Source organism: Balaenoptera ricei, chromosome 20 (genome assembly GCF_028023285.1).
Source record: "Balaenoptera ricei isolate mBalRic1 chromosome 20, mBalRic1.hap2, whole genome shotgun sequence".
Lineage (NCBI taxonomy): Eukaryota > Metazoa > Chordata > Mammalia > Artiodactyla > Balaenopteridae > Balaenoptera > Balaenoptera ricei.
This window is the reverse complement of record NC_082658.1, coordinates 11924543-11939178: the sequence shown is the minus strand read 5'-3', so window position 1 is coordinate 11939178 and position 14636 is coordinate 11924543. Positions and strand designations below refer to the sequence as shown.

The 14636-nt window shown below is 61.6% G+C and overlaps 2 protein-coding genes across 6 annotated transcripts; one reads left to right on the top strand and one right to left on the bottom strand.

Annotated features, from left to right (window-relative positions):
* Nucleotides 1-225: 225 nt before the first annotated feature.
* Nucleotides 226-2819, bottom strand: NDUFAF8 (NADH:ubiquinone oxidoreductase complex assembly factor 8). The gene is made up of 3 exons (XM_059907119.1): nt 2682-2819; nt 2417-2527; nt 226-479 (listed from the first exon to the last, which is right to left on the bottom strand). The coding sequence occupies exons 1-3, from the start codon at nt 2763-2765 to the stop codon at nt 450-452; spliced, it is 225 nt and encodes a 74-aa protein (XP_059763102.1). The 5' UTR covers nt 2766-2819; the 3' UTR covers nt 226-449.
* Nucleotides 2820-3067: 248 nt separating this feature from the next.
* On the top strand, nt 3068-14264 carry TEPSIN (TEPSIN adaptor related protein complex 4 accessory protein). 5 transcript variants are annotated; one of them, XM_059909114.1, is made up of 13 exons: nt 3068-3181; nt 5087-5159; nt 5467-5558; nt 5727-5820; nt 7968-8035; nt 8220-8298; nt 8422-8493; nt 9305-9499; nt 10492-10669; nt 10810-10923; nt 11050-11128; nt 11285-11419; nt 12398-14264. In XM_059909114.1, the coding sequence occupies exons 1-13, from the start codon at nt 3134-3136 to the stop codon at nt 12956-12958; spliced, it is 1788 nt and encodes a 595-aa protein (XP_059765097.1). In that variant the 5' UTR covers nt 3068-3133; the 3' UTR covers nt 12959-14264. The 5 variants fall into 5 exon arrangements, with proteins under 5 accessions (XP_059765097.1, XP_059765100.1, XP_059765098.1 ...); XM_059909117.1 differs by having other exon boundaries at nt 3069-3181; nt 9305-9415; XM_059909113.1 differs by having other exon boundaries at nt 3070-3181; nt 9305-9508.
* Nucleotides 14265-14636: the final 372 nt, after the last annotated feature.

Below are 14636 nucleotides of genomic sequence, written 5' to 3'. Positions count from 1 at the left end.
CTCCAAGTCTGAAAAAACCATCGGTATCAGATTCCTACAGCGGGGACCTTTCCCTCATGGTGTCGCTCTTCTCTCTTTGGTCCGTGCTGTAAATCGGTAGTTACTTCTAGAGGCCTCGCTAGACTCAGACGACAGGCCTTGGGTGAGAATTCTTTAAAAAATGAGACTCGAGAGGCAGGGTGTTCTATGGCCCACGCGCTCACCCTGCAGACGACAAAATAGATCTTGCAGCATCTGATCTGGTCTTTATTGTGGGTTCACTGCATCTTATTCTCCCCCAAATCCTTAAGTGAGCAAGGCTGGAAAACCCATTCCCCTCTGTCTGCACTCGCCTAACGTGTTTCCAGTCCTTTTAGCCCCAAGAGCTTTTGAGGTTTTAGACATTTGCCCCTCGGAGCCATCAGTACCACCACACACCCGGGGACGTGGAGTGGAGCTCGCAGTTCTTCCTAACGGCCTCCTGCCAGGGTCTTCTTGGCCTGGAAGAGAAAGTTCTTTGTCTGAATGGGTTTTCAAGTTAGACGTGGCTCTAAAGTAAGAAAACTACCACACCAAATGCCATCTTCTGGCAAATAACTTACAAAGAGCCTGGCCGTGGATGTGCAGCAGGGGGCCCCTGGGGCTGGGTCTCTGCTCCCACCTCCACAGGCCACGGAGCTCAACCTGCTCTGTGGCCTCAAAGCCATGCCCACCTGTGCCAGGCACTGTGCAGGGCCACCAACGAGTTACGTTTAGTTTTCCCCCTTCTAGAGGAAACTCTGAGGTCACAGATGCTGAAACACTTGCCTAGGGACAGGGCTCCCAGGGACGGAGCTGGAAGTGGCGCCCAGAACCCTCTGCCTCCTCGTTCAGCCCCGTGGAGTCTCAGGGTCCAGGCAGAGTGGGCAAAAATGGGTTCACCGGCTTGTGTTCTTAGGTGAGAAACCCCCAGGTTCCCTGTTCTGAGCTTCCAGTGCCCAGGGCCTGCAGTTAGGTCACCCTCAGCGGAAAATGGCACGAGAGGCAGCGACATGCTCCCGGGGGCAGGACAAAGGAGCGTAAGGAATCACAGATGACCAGATACCTGTAACGGGTGATTCCTGACTAACCACAGGCGGTAGAGAAAAGCCTAGCGTGGCCAGAAGTGTGTGATCTTTATCTCACATGTGAATCCTTCCAACCAGCGACCACAGAATGAAGGTTTGTCCCCTCCCCAAGGGAACACTCTAAGTAAAGCAGGGAAGCTGCCAAGAGGCAGGAAGCAAGTCCAAGGGACACATGCAGCTTGGGTGAAGGGCACACGCCGGATCAGAGGTTGGTGACAAGGGCTGAGGTCACACGTCCCAGCCACAATGATGGCAAGGAAGGTGCAAGGAGTTCTCTGAGCCCTCCAGGAAATGAGGGATAGCCCACGCATTCTCAGCCATCCTGGAACATCCTTGGATTCCCTGAATTCTGCCAGGCTGACCCAACTGCCCCCTCTCGGGTCCAGTTCTCGAGATCAGCAGCTCTGGCGAACAGAGCTGACCACTGGCATCGTGGCCCACCCCAGACCCACTGAGTGAGGGGCACCCAAGGCCGTGACACCTTGGGCACCAGCTCAAAACCCTGTGTTAAAGCCTCATTACAGGCAGTCTCCACACCCTCCTCTTGAGAGACTGGAACTCCCATCTCGGTTCCCCAGAGAGCTCCTCTCCCTTGGTCAGGTGTGGGTCTCTTCCAACCCTACTTCCTCCCCATCCTTTATAATAAGTGCATAAACACAACACCATAAATCTTTACTTGTGCACAGTGCCTATTTTCACTGGCATAGCGTTTGATCAGATGAGGATCAGAAAACGCCACAGCTCAGAAACAGAAACCACCTGCTACGAAACGGTTAGAAGCAGAACTGAGTCCAGAGCCAAGAGAAGGAACACACTGTTGTCACCACACCCCGCTTCTGCGCCAGTGAGAACCAACCAGCGCGGCTGGGTGGGGGACTTCTCAGCCTCTGTAACCTTGGTCATGACAACAAACCTAAGATACACTCGTTTTTTCTCCTTTCACCCTCTGTGAAATGGGGTAGTCGAAAGGAAGGGGGGGGTCGGGGGTGCCCGGTTGTAACTGCCCACGCACAGCACACACGTGGGGTCCTAAACACAGAGAAACTAAGACAGCAGGGGCCGGGACCCCCCACCAGCAACAGTCCCGCAAAGGGTTACTAGGCACTGGCGGGTACACGTTGAGAGTGGTGTTACCCCAACCTGACGGACACGGGCACGCGAGCTCCGTGGCGGCGGGGGTCGCACCGGCTGATGGAGGGTGTGCCGCGTCTGAAGCACTTGCTGGCGCCCAGCACCGCACCCAGAAGGAAAGGAAGCCGGAGGTCCCGCGCGGGCACGTGGGTCCCAGCCTCCCAGGGTCTGTTCCCCGGGCGGGGCCGGCGCCCACCTACCGCGGCAACGAAGCAGCTCCGTAAGGCCTCGAACTCCTGCGCGCACAGATCCTTTCTCAAGCGGCCGCCCGGGGCCATGGACGCCTGCACGCACCTGCCGTAGGCCGCGGCCTGGGGGCGGGACGGGGACGGGCGAGGGTCGCGGCGGCCCCCACGCCCGCCAGTCACCCGGGCAGACCCCGCCGCCGCTCCCCAGTCACCACCACCCCGCCAGCCCGCACCCCGCCCCGCGCGGCCCTTCCTGCCCCGCCTGACGGCTCCGCACCTCGGCCCCACAGGCCGCCAGGCGATCGGGGAAGGCGCGGAGGCGGCTTCGCACGCGACCCCACACCGCTCCGTTCCCCGACATGAGCAGCTCTTCCTGGCACCCGTGGGCGCCGCCATCTTAGGTCCAGCCTCTTCCGGCGCCCAACAGCTTGATAGGTCGGCGCTTCCGCCCACAACCTTTCTTGCGCTTTGTCATTGGCCAGGCTTCAGCCCTCGCCTCCTCCTCTCCTCCGGAACCGCTCCTGGTGTTCCAGAGCCTTGCAATTGGCTCGCGGTTTCGTCTGTCTTTGTCCTTGGACTTTGGATTGGTTCACGTGCAAATTGTTTCCCGAAGTCAGCCGCAGGGCCCGCCTCACGCGAGTGATTGGCCAGCGGGGTCAGACCCGCGCAGTTATTGGAAGGGGCTCGGGCCTGGCGGGAGCTGGGCGGGGCCGGAAGGTGACCGGCACTATGGCGGTCACGGTGCCGCTGCGGGACCGCCTGAGCTTCCTGCACCGGGTGAGTGCGGGGGGCCCCGGCCCCGCCGCGCGCCGCCTCCTGGCCTCGCCCCTGGCCCGAGCCGGCCGCCTCCCTGGCTCCGCTCGACCCTCGTGGCGTCCCCGCGCTCCGGGCTCTCCAGTTGCTCCTGAGCTCGGCGTCCCCCGGCCCCTCCCACTTGTTCTCTCTCCTCTTTTCCACCCCCTTCCGTCCCCTCCTACACACCAGACCCCTCCTCCTCTCCCCTCCTACTCTTCGGCCCCTCCCAAAGCTGGGGGACCCCACAGCACGTACGTTGAGGGGGCAGGTCAGGCCACCCGTTTGTCAGGTCCACTGGGGACAGTGAGACCCCCCTTGAACAAAATCCAAGTTGGAGAAGAGAGCTGTGGGACCCCAATTTTTGTTTTCTTACCCAACTTAAAATATCAATAGCCTTACAGGAAAGGAAATATAGTGACCCCAAATTCTGTCCAAGATAAACACAACCAGACACTGGTCCGGGAAACGGGAAAACCTTTTATTCAGTGGCTCAGGCAGTGGGGGAAGCCCTGAGCTCCACTCCAAATTGTGCAGAGAGGACTGAGAGTTTTCAGGACAGAAGGAGGGAAGGGTGGAGCTCAAGTGAAAAATTATAGGCAGTTGGGCAGTGTCCACGGGATACCGGCTGCTGTGCTGATAGCTGGTGGTTACAGAAGCTAGGATCCCATCGTCCCGTAGCGACTGGGAGACAGGCCCTGTCCTTCCTGGTGGTTACATTTCGAGGAGTGGCCTTCACGTCCTTGAGAAAGATACTCCCGAGTTGTAGGAGGTCCGTGTTCACAATTGTAGGTTCTTCTTAGAAAATGCTCCTGAAATGACCCTGAACCAGCCCAATGTCCAGGGTCAAAAAAGGGAGGTTGGGGTCTGTCACCAGGTATAGACCAGAATGAACAGTAAATTCTCCTGGCACCTCGAGCTTCCTCAGGCAGGCGGTGGGGATGGGGGTGGGGGGATGCCAGGTTCACCCTCGTGCTGCCAGAAGCCCAGTCAGTTCTCTTGAGCAGAGATTTCGCTACGTGCCAAACATTCTACGGTTCTGCAGACCTTGCCAGCTCCCCTCTGGGTCTTGGTGGACAAATAGCTAAGCAGTGTGTACACACAGCCTCATGTGACATTCAGGCAAACCGTTTCTGTGGCCATCGCCTCATGGAGTGCACCTGAAGTCTGTCTACACTGAGGCTCGTACCCCCCCAGATGTTCAATGATGTGGAACAGGTGTTTCTGGTTTTTATCCCTATAAGCTATACGTCTTTGTGCTGAGTCAGCTCTTAATGTAAAGGCGTTTGTGCTAACAGGTAAACGTGAGACACACAACTAAGTTGGTTGTTCTTGCTTTGGGTTGTTTCCGTGGAGTCCCTTCATAGAAGTGGAGCTGTGGGTCGGTCAGGCTGAATGGTTATGTCACTTAGCTGATTTGTGTTCTGGAAAAATGCAATCTTCCCAGTGCCCTGTGTGGGAAGTGGGAAGGGGGCTGACCCCAAGGGCTTTTTTTTTTTTTTTTTGCCAGTCAGTAAGTAGGTAAACTAAAGGTGGTTTTAAGTTGTGCAGCTGTAAGCATAGGGGTCTGGGGCCCATGCCGAATCCTGACCCAGAGGGTTTGTTACCATGGAGACCACCACCCATTTCCTCTTCCCAGGTGTTCATCCTGACCTCCACAAGGGGGGGCTCCTGCAGGCTTCCTGTGGCCAGTAGGACCATAGCTGTCCTCTCTGGGTCCCCTCACCCTGTGGCATGCCAACAACGAGATGTGTGGAGACTGGTACCCCCAGGAGCCCCGAGAACGAGGGCTCCTGTGGCCCCTCTCAGGAATGGGTGGCCCCTTTGGTGGCCGGGGGCCCCCTGTGTGCATGGCCACTCACTGTGGGCAGGGCTCTCCCTCCCTTTCAGCTCCCGATTCTCCTGAAGGGAACGTCGGATGACGACGTCCCATGTCCAGGCTACCTGTTTGAGGAGATCACCAGTATCCTTCCTTGTGGACACATGTGGGGGCCCTGGAGCAGGGTTCCTGGGCTTCTACCCTGAGCGGGCCACGGCTCCTTTACCATAGTAGCTGGGTGTGAGCAGGCTCTGAAAGTCACACTACTGATGACACAGGGCTCAGGAGACCCTAGAAGCCCGATGCTCCTGAAACCAGGGCCTGGGGTGGGTGCCTGTTGCGGGGACACACTAAGGAGCGTGATGGCAGGAAGGCCTGGCTTCTCTCCCAGGCCAGCGGCCTTGTGCGGCCCAGGGTCAGCTCGCCCCTTCCCTAACCGAGCGCCTCCCAGAGATCTCCCACGAGTCCCTGGGCAGCAGCCAGTGCCTCCTGGAGTACCTGCTGAGCCGTCTGCAGAGCGGCTCTGGCCGTGTGAAGCTCAAGGTGAGTCCGTGAGCGGCTCCACAGACCCTCCTGGGGGTTAGTTTAGGGCCCAGTCCTGCCCCCGGTGGTGAGGCTGGAGGGGAGGGATGAGCCGGGGGCGCGGGTGGCTGTGTCGGGAGGGGTGCCACTCTTTGGGCCCAGCTCTGCCCCACGTGCCTGCTCCCCCAGGTACTGAAGATCATGCTGCACCTGTGTGGTCATGGCTCCTCGTCCTTCCTGCTCATCCTTAAGCGCAACCCCGCCTTCATCCAGGAAGCCGCAGGTACAGCGCCGGCACAGCCCAACGGAGGTGCAGGGAGGAGGGTGGCCAGGGCAGGTCTTGGCCAGATCCCTTAACCCTGGCCCCCGCTTCCCCACCCCTTACTCATGCTCCCCACCCTGTGCCCCGCCCACCCTGTCCTCTGCTGTCAGCACCTCCGTGCAGGACCCTCCCTCCTCCCCGCAGGGCCAGGCCAGCTCCGCTGGGGGCTCCTCCGAGCCCTCGCTGCGCTTAGCCCCCTGCTCCTCCCCTGTGTTCACCGCACTGTGCAGAATGACTGGTGTCTGTCCGTGAGCCCTGCCAGGCCCTTGCGGCCTGGACCTTTCCTGTCCTTGTGCCCTGCACACGGTGGGCGCTCGGCAAGCGTCTGCACTGCCGTCCTTGCCACGGGCTCTCTCTTCTCCCCAGGGCTGCTCCTCAGGGCCCTAGTAAGCCTTCCGCTCTTGGAAGGGCTGTGGGAGGGCGGGACTGGTGAGGCCGTCGGGAGAGGTGGGGCTCTGGCCTGTCGTGATCCAGGCGACAGGTGGGTCTGGGGTGGAGCCCCATCCCTCACTCGCCCCCAGGCCGGAGGTGTCCGTGCGTCTCTCATCTCTTGTTAACAAGGACTTGTGGGGACGTGGCCTGAGGTCTTCTCCTCAGGTGGGGCGAACTGAACAGGAAGGCCTTGGTGTTCAGGCAAGAACTCACCCCGCCAAGCTGTCCCTGAGAGGGCAGTGCCATGGAGAGGCTGAGTCCCTTGGCCACTGCTTGCTTGTAGGAGACCCTCAGCAGTTAGCGAGTGAGTCCCACCCGCCAGGTGCTGGGACTTATCCCACCCACACCCCAGATCCACTGTCCCCCCTTTACTGCAGGCAGGACTGAGGCCAGGGTGGGGCTGGGCTGCCCGTGGGCCCTGGGCCACTATGCCAGCGCCTTGGAGACAGGGAATGGCCTTGGAGCGGGCACAGACCATGACTCAGCAGATGCCCAGAGGCGTCCAGGGGGCTGGGGGTGCACTTGTCACAGCTTAGCTCCCTGGAGCTTGTGCTCTGAAGCAGCACGACTGGTTCATACTCACCAGCCAGCTGGTCAGAATGGGTCTGTCCCGCTGGGCAGCTCATGTGACCATGGCTGGTGCCAGACGTCACCTCTATCCTGGTCTCCAAAGAGGGCAGATGAAGCAGAACGGGGACAGCAAACCGTGGTTTTCTGTTGGCACCAAAATCTCTTGAGCTCTGAGCACTGCCCCCAGAGGACGGGTGCCCAGATAGGCCTGCACAGGCTGTGAGAAGAGATGGTGCTGGGAGCAGGAAGGGTACACAGAGAGGACGGCCCTACTTTGGGGGCCAGGCGGGGGTCCCCTGCGATCCGAGGCTTGGGCCCCACAGGGAGGGTGGGAGCTGTGGCACGACGGCAGGGAGGTGCCCGCCCTACCTGGTTGCAGGGCCGTGGTCTGCACACCCCGGGGCTGGCCTGCCAGGGTGGAGACAGCACCAGATGGGTGAAAAGTGAGATGTGTTTGGACAGAGGAAACAGAGAGGCCCCGCTCTTCCTCTCAGCTCTGAAAGGATGAGGTGGAGCCAGGCATAAGGGTGTTTCCAGCTAGTGCAGGGGCCCTGCGGCAGGGAGAGCCCGGAGTGGTTTAATGAGATTTAAGCTCATTTGATTTACCACATCTGAAGTTTTGTGAGCAGGAGACTTTTCAGGCGTGATAAGGAACTTGAGTTTTATCATCTTTGAGTCCCTGGAAGCTCTAAGTGTTTTGAATTGGACAAGAGCCTCCTCTGGTTGCCTCTGGGTGGAGAACGGGTTGAGGGGAGGCAGTTAGGTCGCAGGTGCAGGAGCTCAGGCGAGGGGCGGCAGTGGGGTCAGGGAGCGATGCAGCCCATGATGTTCTGGAGTTTGGATTGCAGCCTCGCCGCTGTGGGTGTGGGCGAGGGGGAGCCGAGGGGTTGTGAGGGCACAGCCACCTCAGGCCTGGGGACGGTGGTGCATCTGTGCTTTAGGAAGCCCCCAGGGACTTGGGGGGTGGTGCTGAGCAGGGGCTTCATGGGGGGCTGGGCGGGGCCGAGGCTCACCACCTGTGTCGGGGGTGGGCTTTGAGGCTGGGCCCCTCGGGGTGGTTGGCATAGCCCAGCTCAGCTCTGCTCCCCTCTGCCTCTGTCCCGCAGTTTTCACAGGACCCCCGGATCCTCTCCACGGGAACAGCTTGTACCAGAAGGTGCGGGCGGCTGCCCAGGTGAGCCCAGGACCCAGGTCTCTCCCTGCTTTTCCCGCCCAGGACTCTGGTTCCACTCCTGCTGCGGGACGGGAGCGCCTGTGTGTGGCCCTCAGAGGAGAAGGGGGCAGGGGTGCAGAGCAGAGGGGTGGGCGCGAGGACAGCGGATGTGTGGTGGTGCTGAGTGTCCTCTGCCTCTGTCTAGGACTTGGGGGCTGCCTTGTTCTCGGACGCCTTGTCACCTCTGCCTCCCTCCCAGCCGCCCAGGGCCCTGCCTCCAGCAGGTATGCAAGTACGTCCAGCCCCATCACTGGGTTCCACTCTGCGGGGGCTCACGGCCTCCTCCCCTGAGTATCCGGGGCTGAGGGTGGGGGTCCCCGCTGCTGCTGACATGGACCTCCCCGCAGGCATGGGCTCCCATTCCAGGCCCCAGAGCGCCCTACAGGGCTTTGGCTACAGCAAGGAACGGGGCCACACAGGTGAGTGCTGTGGGGGTGAGGGGCCGGGCGCGGGGTGGGCGGGGCCCGTGCGCCCCCGACTGACTTCCCTCCCACCCTGGGGCGGCAGGGCATGTGCAGCCGCTCTGTTTAACCGACAGGTGAGAAGCCAGGCTGAGGGTCAGCCTTGCACTTGGGCCCCCAGCGCTGGCTCCTTCAAGGAGCCAAGGGCAGAGGGTGGTGGTCCCGGCTGTGACAGAGGTGATTTAGAGCAGGCCCGGTGCCGGCCCTGCTTGCTGGGAGAGCCTGAGGCCCCAGCAGGGCCACGTGAGCCTCTCATGGGCTCTGGGCTGTGTCAAGCTGTTGTGCTGACTGTCTGGTCATGGCTCCCAGTTCCCTGGCACTTCTGATTCCTAAAGGGGGTCTGTCTCAGAGGCCCTGCCCATTCCTAATTTGGGGGTGACCACCGGATCACCTTCCATGGGGCACTCACGTGGGTAGGCCCTCCAGCCCTGGACGTGAGCACTCCTTAAGCGGCCACGGAGATTGTGGTTCTCAGGACAAGCACCTTAGGTGCCCCCCGGCTCCGAGGCGGGGACCCAGGGGGCCCAGTGGCACAGCTTTGCTGTAAGCTGCCGAGCGTCCAGGTACCTCGGGGCCAGGATGCACTGAAGTGAATTCACCACAGAAGTTTCCGGAAGGACCCTGTCCCTCCACACGGCCTCTGCTCTGTGACTGCAGCTTGTGTCCTGCTCCCGAGTCCTGGGTAGGGAGCAGCCAGGGGTACCTCATCCTGGGAAAACGGGGCAGGACTGAGAGGGACTGTGCCGTCTCCTCTCTGTCTCTGGTACAGGCTCTGCGGGCGAAGCCTTCCTGTCCACCATCCAGAAGGCCGCAGAGATGGTGGCCAGCGCCATGCGCCCTGGGCCTGAGAGCCCCAGCTCCCAGAGGTCCCTTCTGCGAGGTGACGCCTACCAGCCGGCTGTGACACCTTCAGCCAGCCTCGGCCCCCCAACCCCCAGGAACCCTCTCCCCAGGGCCGGCCCAGGTGCCCGAGGTATCCAGCGAGACTCCTCCACTGGGGGTGTCTGGCTTCCCCCTCCCAGGGCCCTGGGCTTCCTGTCACCTGTTCGGGCCAGGCCGGAGCTGATGGGGGAGGAGGAAGAAAGCAGCCCACCCATGGTGGGAGGGGGTGCGAGCCACACCCTGCCAGTCCCACGACATCTCTCAGAGCCAGCACGCTCCGTTGGCCACGTGGGAACCCCCGCAGAGCCAGCCGCGCACGCGACTCAAGTTCCCTGGGGCCTCTGTGGTGGCTATCTTGTCCCCACACTGTTGGACGTCTCTGTCAGTCTGCTCTGGGTGGGAGCTTGGGTGGTAAGGCCCCACAAGAAGGCGGGGTCCGCCCAGGATCCCAGCTGCTCAGGCACAGAAGCAGGACTTGAGCTGGGACGGGAGCCCAGCCCCAGCTCTTGTGCGTTCACCCAGCGCGTTCAAGCGGCTGTGCAGCCCATCAGGGCCCAGGGACAACCGGGAAGCCCTCCTCAGGGGCCAGGCTCCGTGGCACGTGCGTTCTAGTGGTGAGCCGTAAGAACGGAAGGAGGGGCAGCCGTCTGTGATCTCCGCCTTCCCCAGAAGCTGCTGTCATATTTGTCCCGCTCGAAGGAAGAATGTCAGGGCTCACTGGGATTTTAGAGCTGCTGTCCTGGGCGCTGCCCCACTGCCCCAGCCCGCTGCCCTGCGCATCCTGCCTCCCGCCTGGCCTCTGGTGCCTGGCGCTGCTTCCTGCATTTTCCAGGCCAGGCGTGTCCCATGTGGGACCCCCACCCTGGTCCTGAGTCAGAATGTGCCCCATTCTGCCCCGTCTCCTCTCGCCTGGTGTTTCCTGGAGCAGGAGCCCAGGCGGCCGCCCTGTCCACATCTCGGGACCCAGCCCCCAGGCCCTTCCCTTGGTCTCCCCGTCCAGGGCTCCCGGGAAGATGGACATGGGGCCAATCTGAGGCCCACAAAAGTCTTACCCTTGGTCACTGTTTCTTCCAGCCATGAGACACCAGCCTGGGCAGGCCGGAGGCGGCTGGGATGAGCTGGACAGCAGCCCAAACTCTCAGGATTCTTCCCAGGAGAATGACGACCTGGGCAAGGCCTCAGACTCAGGTAGTCCGTCGGGCAGTGACAGCCCCTCAGGGGCCAGCCGGGCACCCAGCGACCTGGCAGAAAGGTGAGCCAGCACCCCAGGGCACCCCTCCCTGCCCTGCTCCAGGGTCCTACCCTGATGGGGGAGACTTGACCCAGAAAGGCTTCACCCCTCCTGGCATGGGTGGAGCCCACCCTCTTTCCTGACCTGCGTGCCCCCGACAGGGTCGAGGCCGTGACCCTGAGTGACTGCCAGCAGGAGCTGAGCCTGGTCCGGGCCGTGACACGGGGGCCGCACTGCTTCCTGAGCCGAGAGGAGGTGCAGCACTTCGTCAAAGAGTGAGCCCCTGACCCACTGCAGGCTCCCCAGCCCTGCGCCCCCGCCGCCCCTCGCCCTGGCTCTGCACACCGCCCCCCTCTTGCTCTGCCGGCCCAGCCCCACTGCCCGGTGCCCCCTTCATGCAGGTGTGGACTCCTCAACTGTGAGGCCGTGCTGGAGCTGCTCGTCCGCCACCTGGGCGCAACCAGCGAGTGCGTGCAGATGGTGAGGAGGGGAGCGGGGGCGGCGGTGGGTGAGGGGGGAGTGAGCACGGGATTCTGGTGGACCACCCAGCTCGGCTGAGCGCCGAGAGGAGGGAGGGAGCTGGCCAGACAGACCTCCCTGGGGGTGGACCCTGCTGACGTCAAGCCCGCCCCACAGAGAGCCCTGGGTGCCATCGCCTCCCTCGGGTGCACCGACCTGCTCTCCCAGGAGCGAGTCCTGCTCCTTGCCCGGCCTCGGCTGCAGGAGCTCAGCGTGGGCAGCCCCGGACCCGTGACCAACAAGGCCACCAAGGTGGGCAGCCTCTGGGACCCAGAGAAGTGGGCGCAGGACACCTCGGCAGCCCCACACCGTCTCCCCCACCCTCCACTGCCTTCCCTAGACCCGCCCCTCCTGCCCTTGCTGGACAGGAGGGCCAGGTCATGCCCTTAGAACAGCGGTCGGGGGCCTGGCCTCTTCCCGTTCCTGGGACCCCCATGCTCCCCTGCCCTTCTGCCCAGCAGCTCTGCCCTTCGGGCGACTCGCTCTCCCTCATGGCTCGTCTCCTGTGGGAAGCCCTCCTCGACTGCTTGGATGCATCTCTCTCTCTGTTCTGCACTCTGGGTCACAGCTCGTGGGTCTGAGCTCTGCTCCCAGGTCCCCAGCTTCAGGAGGACAGAAAGGGTTCCGTTCGTCTGAGTCCTCTTTCCACTGATGAATGTGGGGAGCCCCCCGGGAATCTTCGCTGGGGGCCCCTCGGCAGCAGCCAGGCCCCGGCATCTCCGCCCGCTCTTGGCATCCTTCGGCTTCTGGTTTCTTCTGTGGTGGCTGAAGATTCAGAGCCTTAGTCACCTGTCCCTAAACTGCCTTTCTTCAAAGCACTGGCAAACCTGTCACACACGAAACACACTGTGGGCATGTCACGGTGGTGTTTCTAAAACCTGGGAAGGACCCAGGAGTCTGGCAGGCGGGAATGACCAGGGGGTTTAGACACGTCTGTTCTCTCCGCGTGTGTGTCAGGTGCTCGTGTGGCACCTGACCGGGGGGCTTCTCCCGCTCTGGCAGGTCACACGGCAGCTCGATGCCGGGAAAGTGCCCATTTGTGTGACAGCGGGTGGGGAGCAGGAGCGCTGCAGTTGGGGGAATGACACGAGGACAGCTGTGAGTGGCTAGCGGCCCTGCCCCCTGCTCTGGGCAGTGGCATTGAGGAGGGAACCGGCAGGGCCCTGTCCTCTGAGATTCCTGGAGGAGCATAGGAGCCCTCACTGATTCCCCTCTTCTTCCCTCGTTCAGATCCTGAGACACTTTGAAGCCTCCTGCCGACAGTGGCCCCCTGCCCGGAGGCCCCCAGCCGAGCCTGGCCCCGCAGTCGCCCGTGTGGGCCCGTCAGACCTGCTGACCGACACCCTGCCTTTCACCGAGGGCCAGGCCTTCCTGCAGCCTCTGAGTTCAGCTCTGTTTTCGCCCAAGGACACTGCTCCCCCATCGGGGCTGCAGCCCGGCCCTGTGCCCCCGACTTCCCTGGACGGCTGCCCCCTTCCAGCCCATGCGGATGCCAGGGAGGCCAAGACCAGACTGGCAGGTTCCAGAGAGCAGGGGGCTGGATCGGAGCGGGGCCCGTTCGGCACAGACACTGCAAAGGGAGGGCCAGAGCTTGACCCGGGCCCCGGGGATAGCTGTGACTCCTTGTTTGCTGGCATGGAACTGGTGGCCTGTCCCCGCCTGGTGGGGGCCGGGACTGCTGCAGAAGAGCCCCTCCCAGCCTGCCAGGCTCCCTGGACACTGTCACAGAGAGTGGCAGCAAAAGAGCCTTCTGGCTCTGAGCCATCAGCTTTCGCATTCTTAAACTCATGATCTTGTCAGCCTGGGCCACTTGCAGAGTCTCTGTGTCCCCCAGCCCCTGACTCCTAGGACCCTGTGACTTTGTGCTGTCCCCATGTGCCCACAGCCTCTGTGTCCCACCAAAGAGTGGCTCCCCTCAGGTGTCTGCAGTCGGCCTCACCCTCCTCTGGCCTCCTCCCCTCACCCACTGAGGCATTGGTGCGGACAGCCACCCAGCCAGGCAAGCTCAGAATGGACAGCCCACCCAGTGATGAGAACAGCCACCAGTAAAACACAGATAATGTTTCAGGAGTCCACGAACCAGCCAGAGCCAGGCCGGCACTGCTGGAAGGGGTCGTCCTTGCCCATGGGGGCTACTCCCCAACCTTGTCCCTGAGGTGGGTTCCCCATTTTTCTGCTGGGGGGCAGGACCCCCCCCACAGCCCACCCTGTGGGTGTGATGGCCGAGGAGCAGCCCCCCAGGCAGCCCGCAGGACACACAGGGAGGGCGGGACGGGCACAGAATGAGGAGCTGAGTGCTCGCTGAGACTGGCAGCTGGCGGGCCCTGGGCTGCCGGGTCTCCCACCTCACAGCCATCTGGTCTGGCAGGATGAGTACACCGCCCGCTTTTCCCATTTGCCAGAGGGATCCTAAGGGAGGACAGTGGGGTGGGTGGTATGGCGTGGCCTGCCTGGAGGGCGTGGGAGGGAAGGCCTGCTGACCGAGCTCAGAGACCAGACACCCCTTGGAACTGTCCTCAGTCCCCAGGGTCCTCTCGGGCACACAGAGAGGGGCACCAGGGAGAGACAGGCCCCATCTGCAGGCTGAGCCCAGGCCCGGCCCCCAGCCGAGCTTCTGCTGTTTCCAGACGACAATCCTGAGAGGAGGACCGCAGGGCCACCTCAGTCATTACCCCCTGTCCCCGCTGTCTCCTTGGCCAGAGACTGGCCATTTGGACTTGAATTCCTATAGCAGCAGGCAGGCACAGGGCCTTACAAGTGCTGACCTCGGGGTCCCCTGGGGAAACCCCTGCCTGCCTTGCCCTCAGAAACAAGGATTTTGGGGTGGATTTGGAACCACTGCTTGGGTCTTTGAGCTCAGATCCCTCTCTCAGCGGGGGTAGGGGGGGTGTACTAAGCAGCGTCACACCTTCTCGTCCAGCAGGATGGGGCCCTTTCCAGCATCGGGTCCCTGTGTGACCCATGTCAGCTCCCCCCTGCCATGACCACTGCCTGCAGAGTGTACAGCCACCTCAGAGCAATGGCTGTGGTCACTCTTGGAAGAACTGGGGTTGACCTGGGGTCACACCTCCTACATAAACACTGCTGTTCACACAAAGCTGCACTGTTTGCTTTTTTCTTTTATTTTCCATCTTTGTGTGTGTGTGTGTATGAAGATGGCCCTAAGGGGCACACGGAGAGACTTCTAAAAGCAGGGACAGGTATTTTTTCCTTAAATGTTTGGAAGAACTCCCCAGTGGAACTATCTTGTCCTGTAATTTTCTAAATTGCAAGGTTTTTAACTATGAAGTTCAGTTTCTTAAGTAGATTTGGGACGATTTGGGTTCTGTATTTCTTCATAGGCTAGCTTAAGTAATTTTTTTTTTTTTTTTTTTTTTAAGCTGCGTTGGTCTTCATTGCTGCGTGTGGGCTTTCCCCAGTTGCAGTGAGCGGGGACCACTCCTTGTTGTGGTGCGCAGGCCTGTCACTG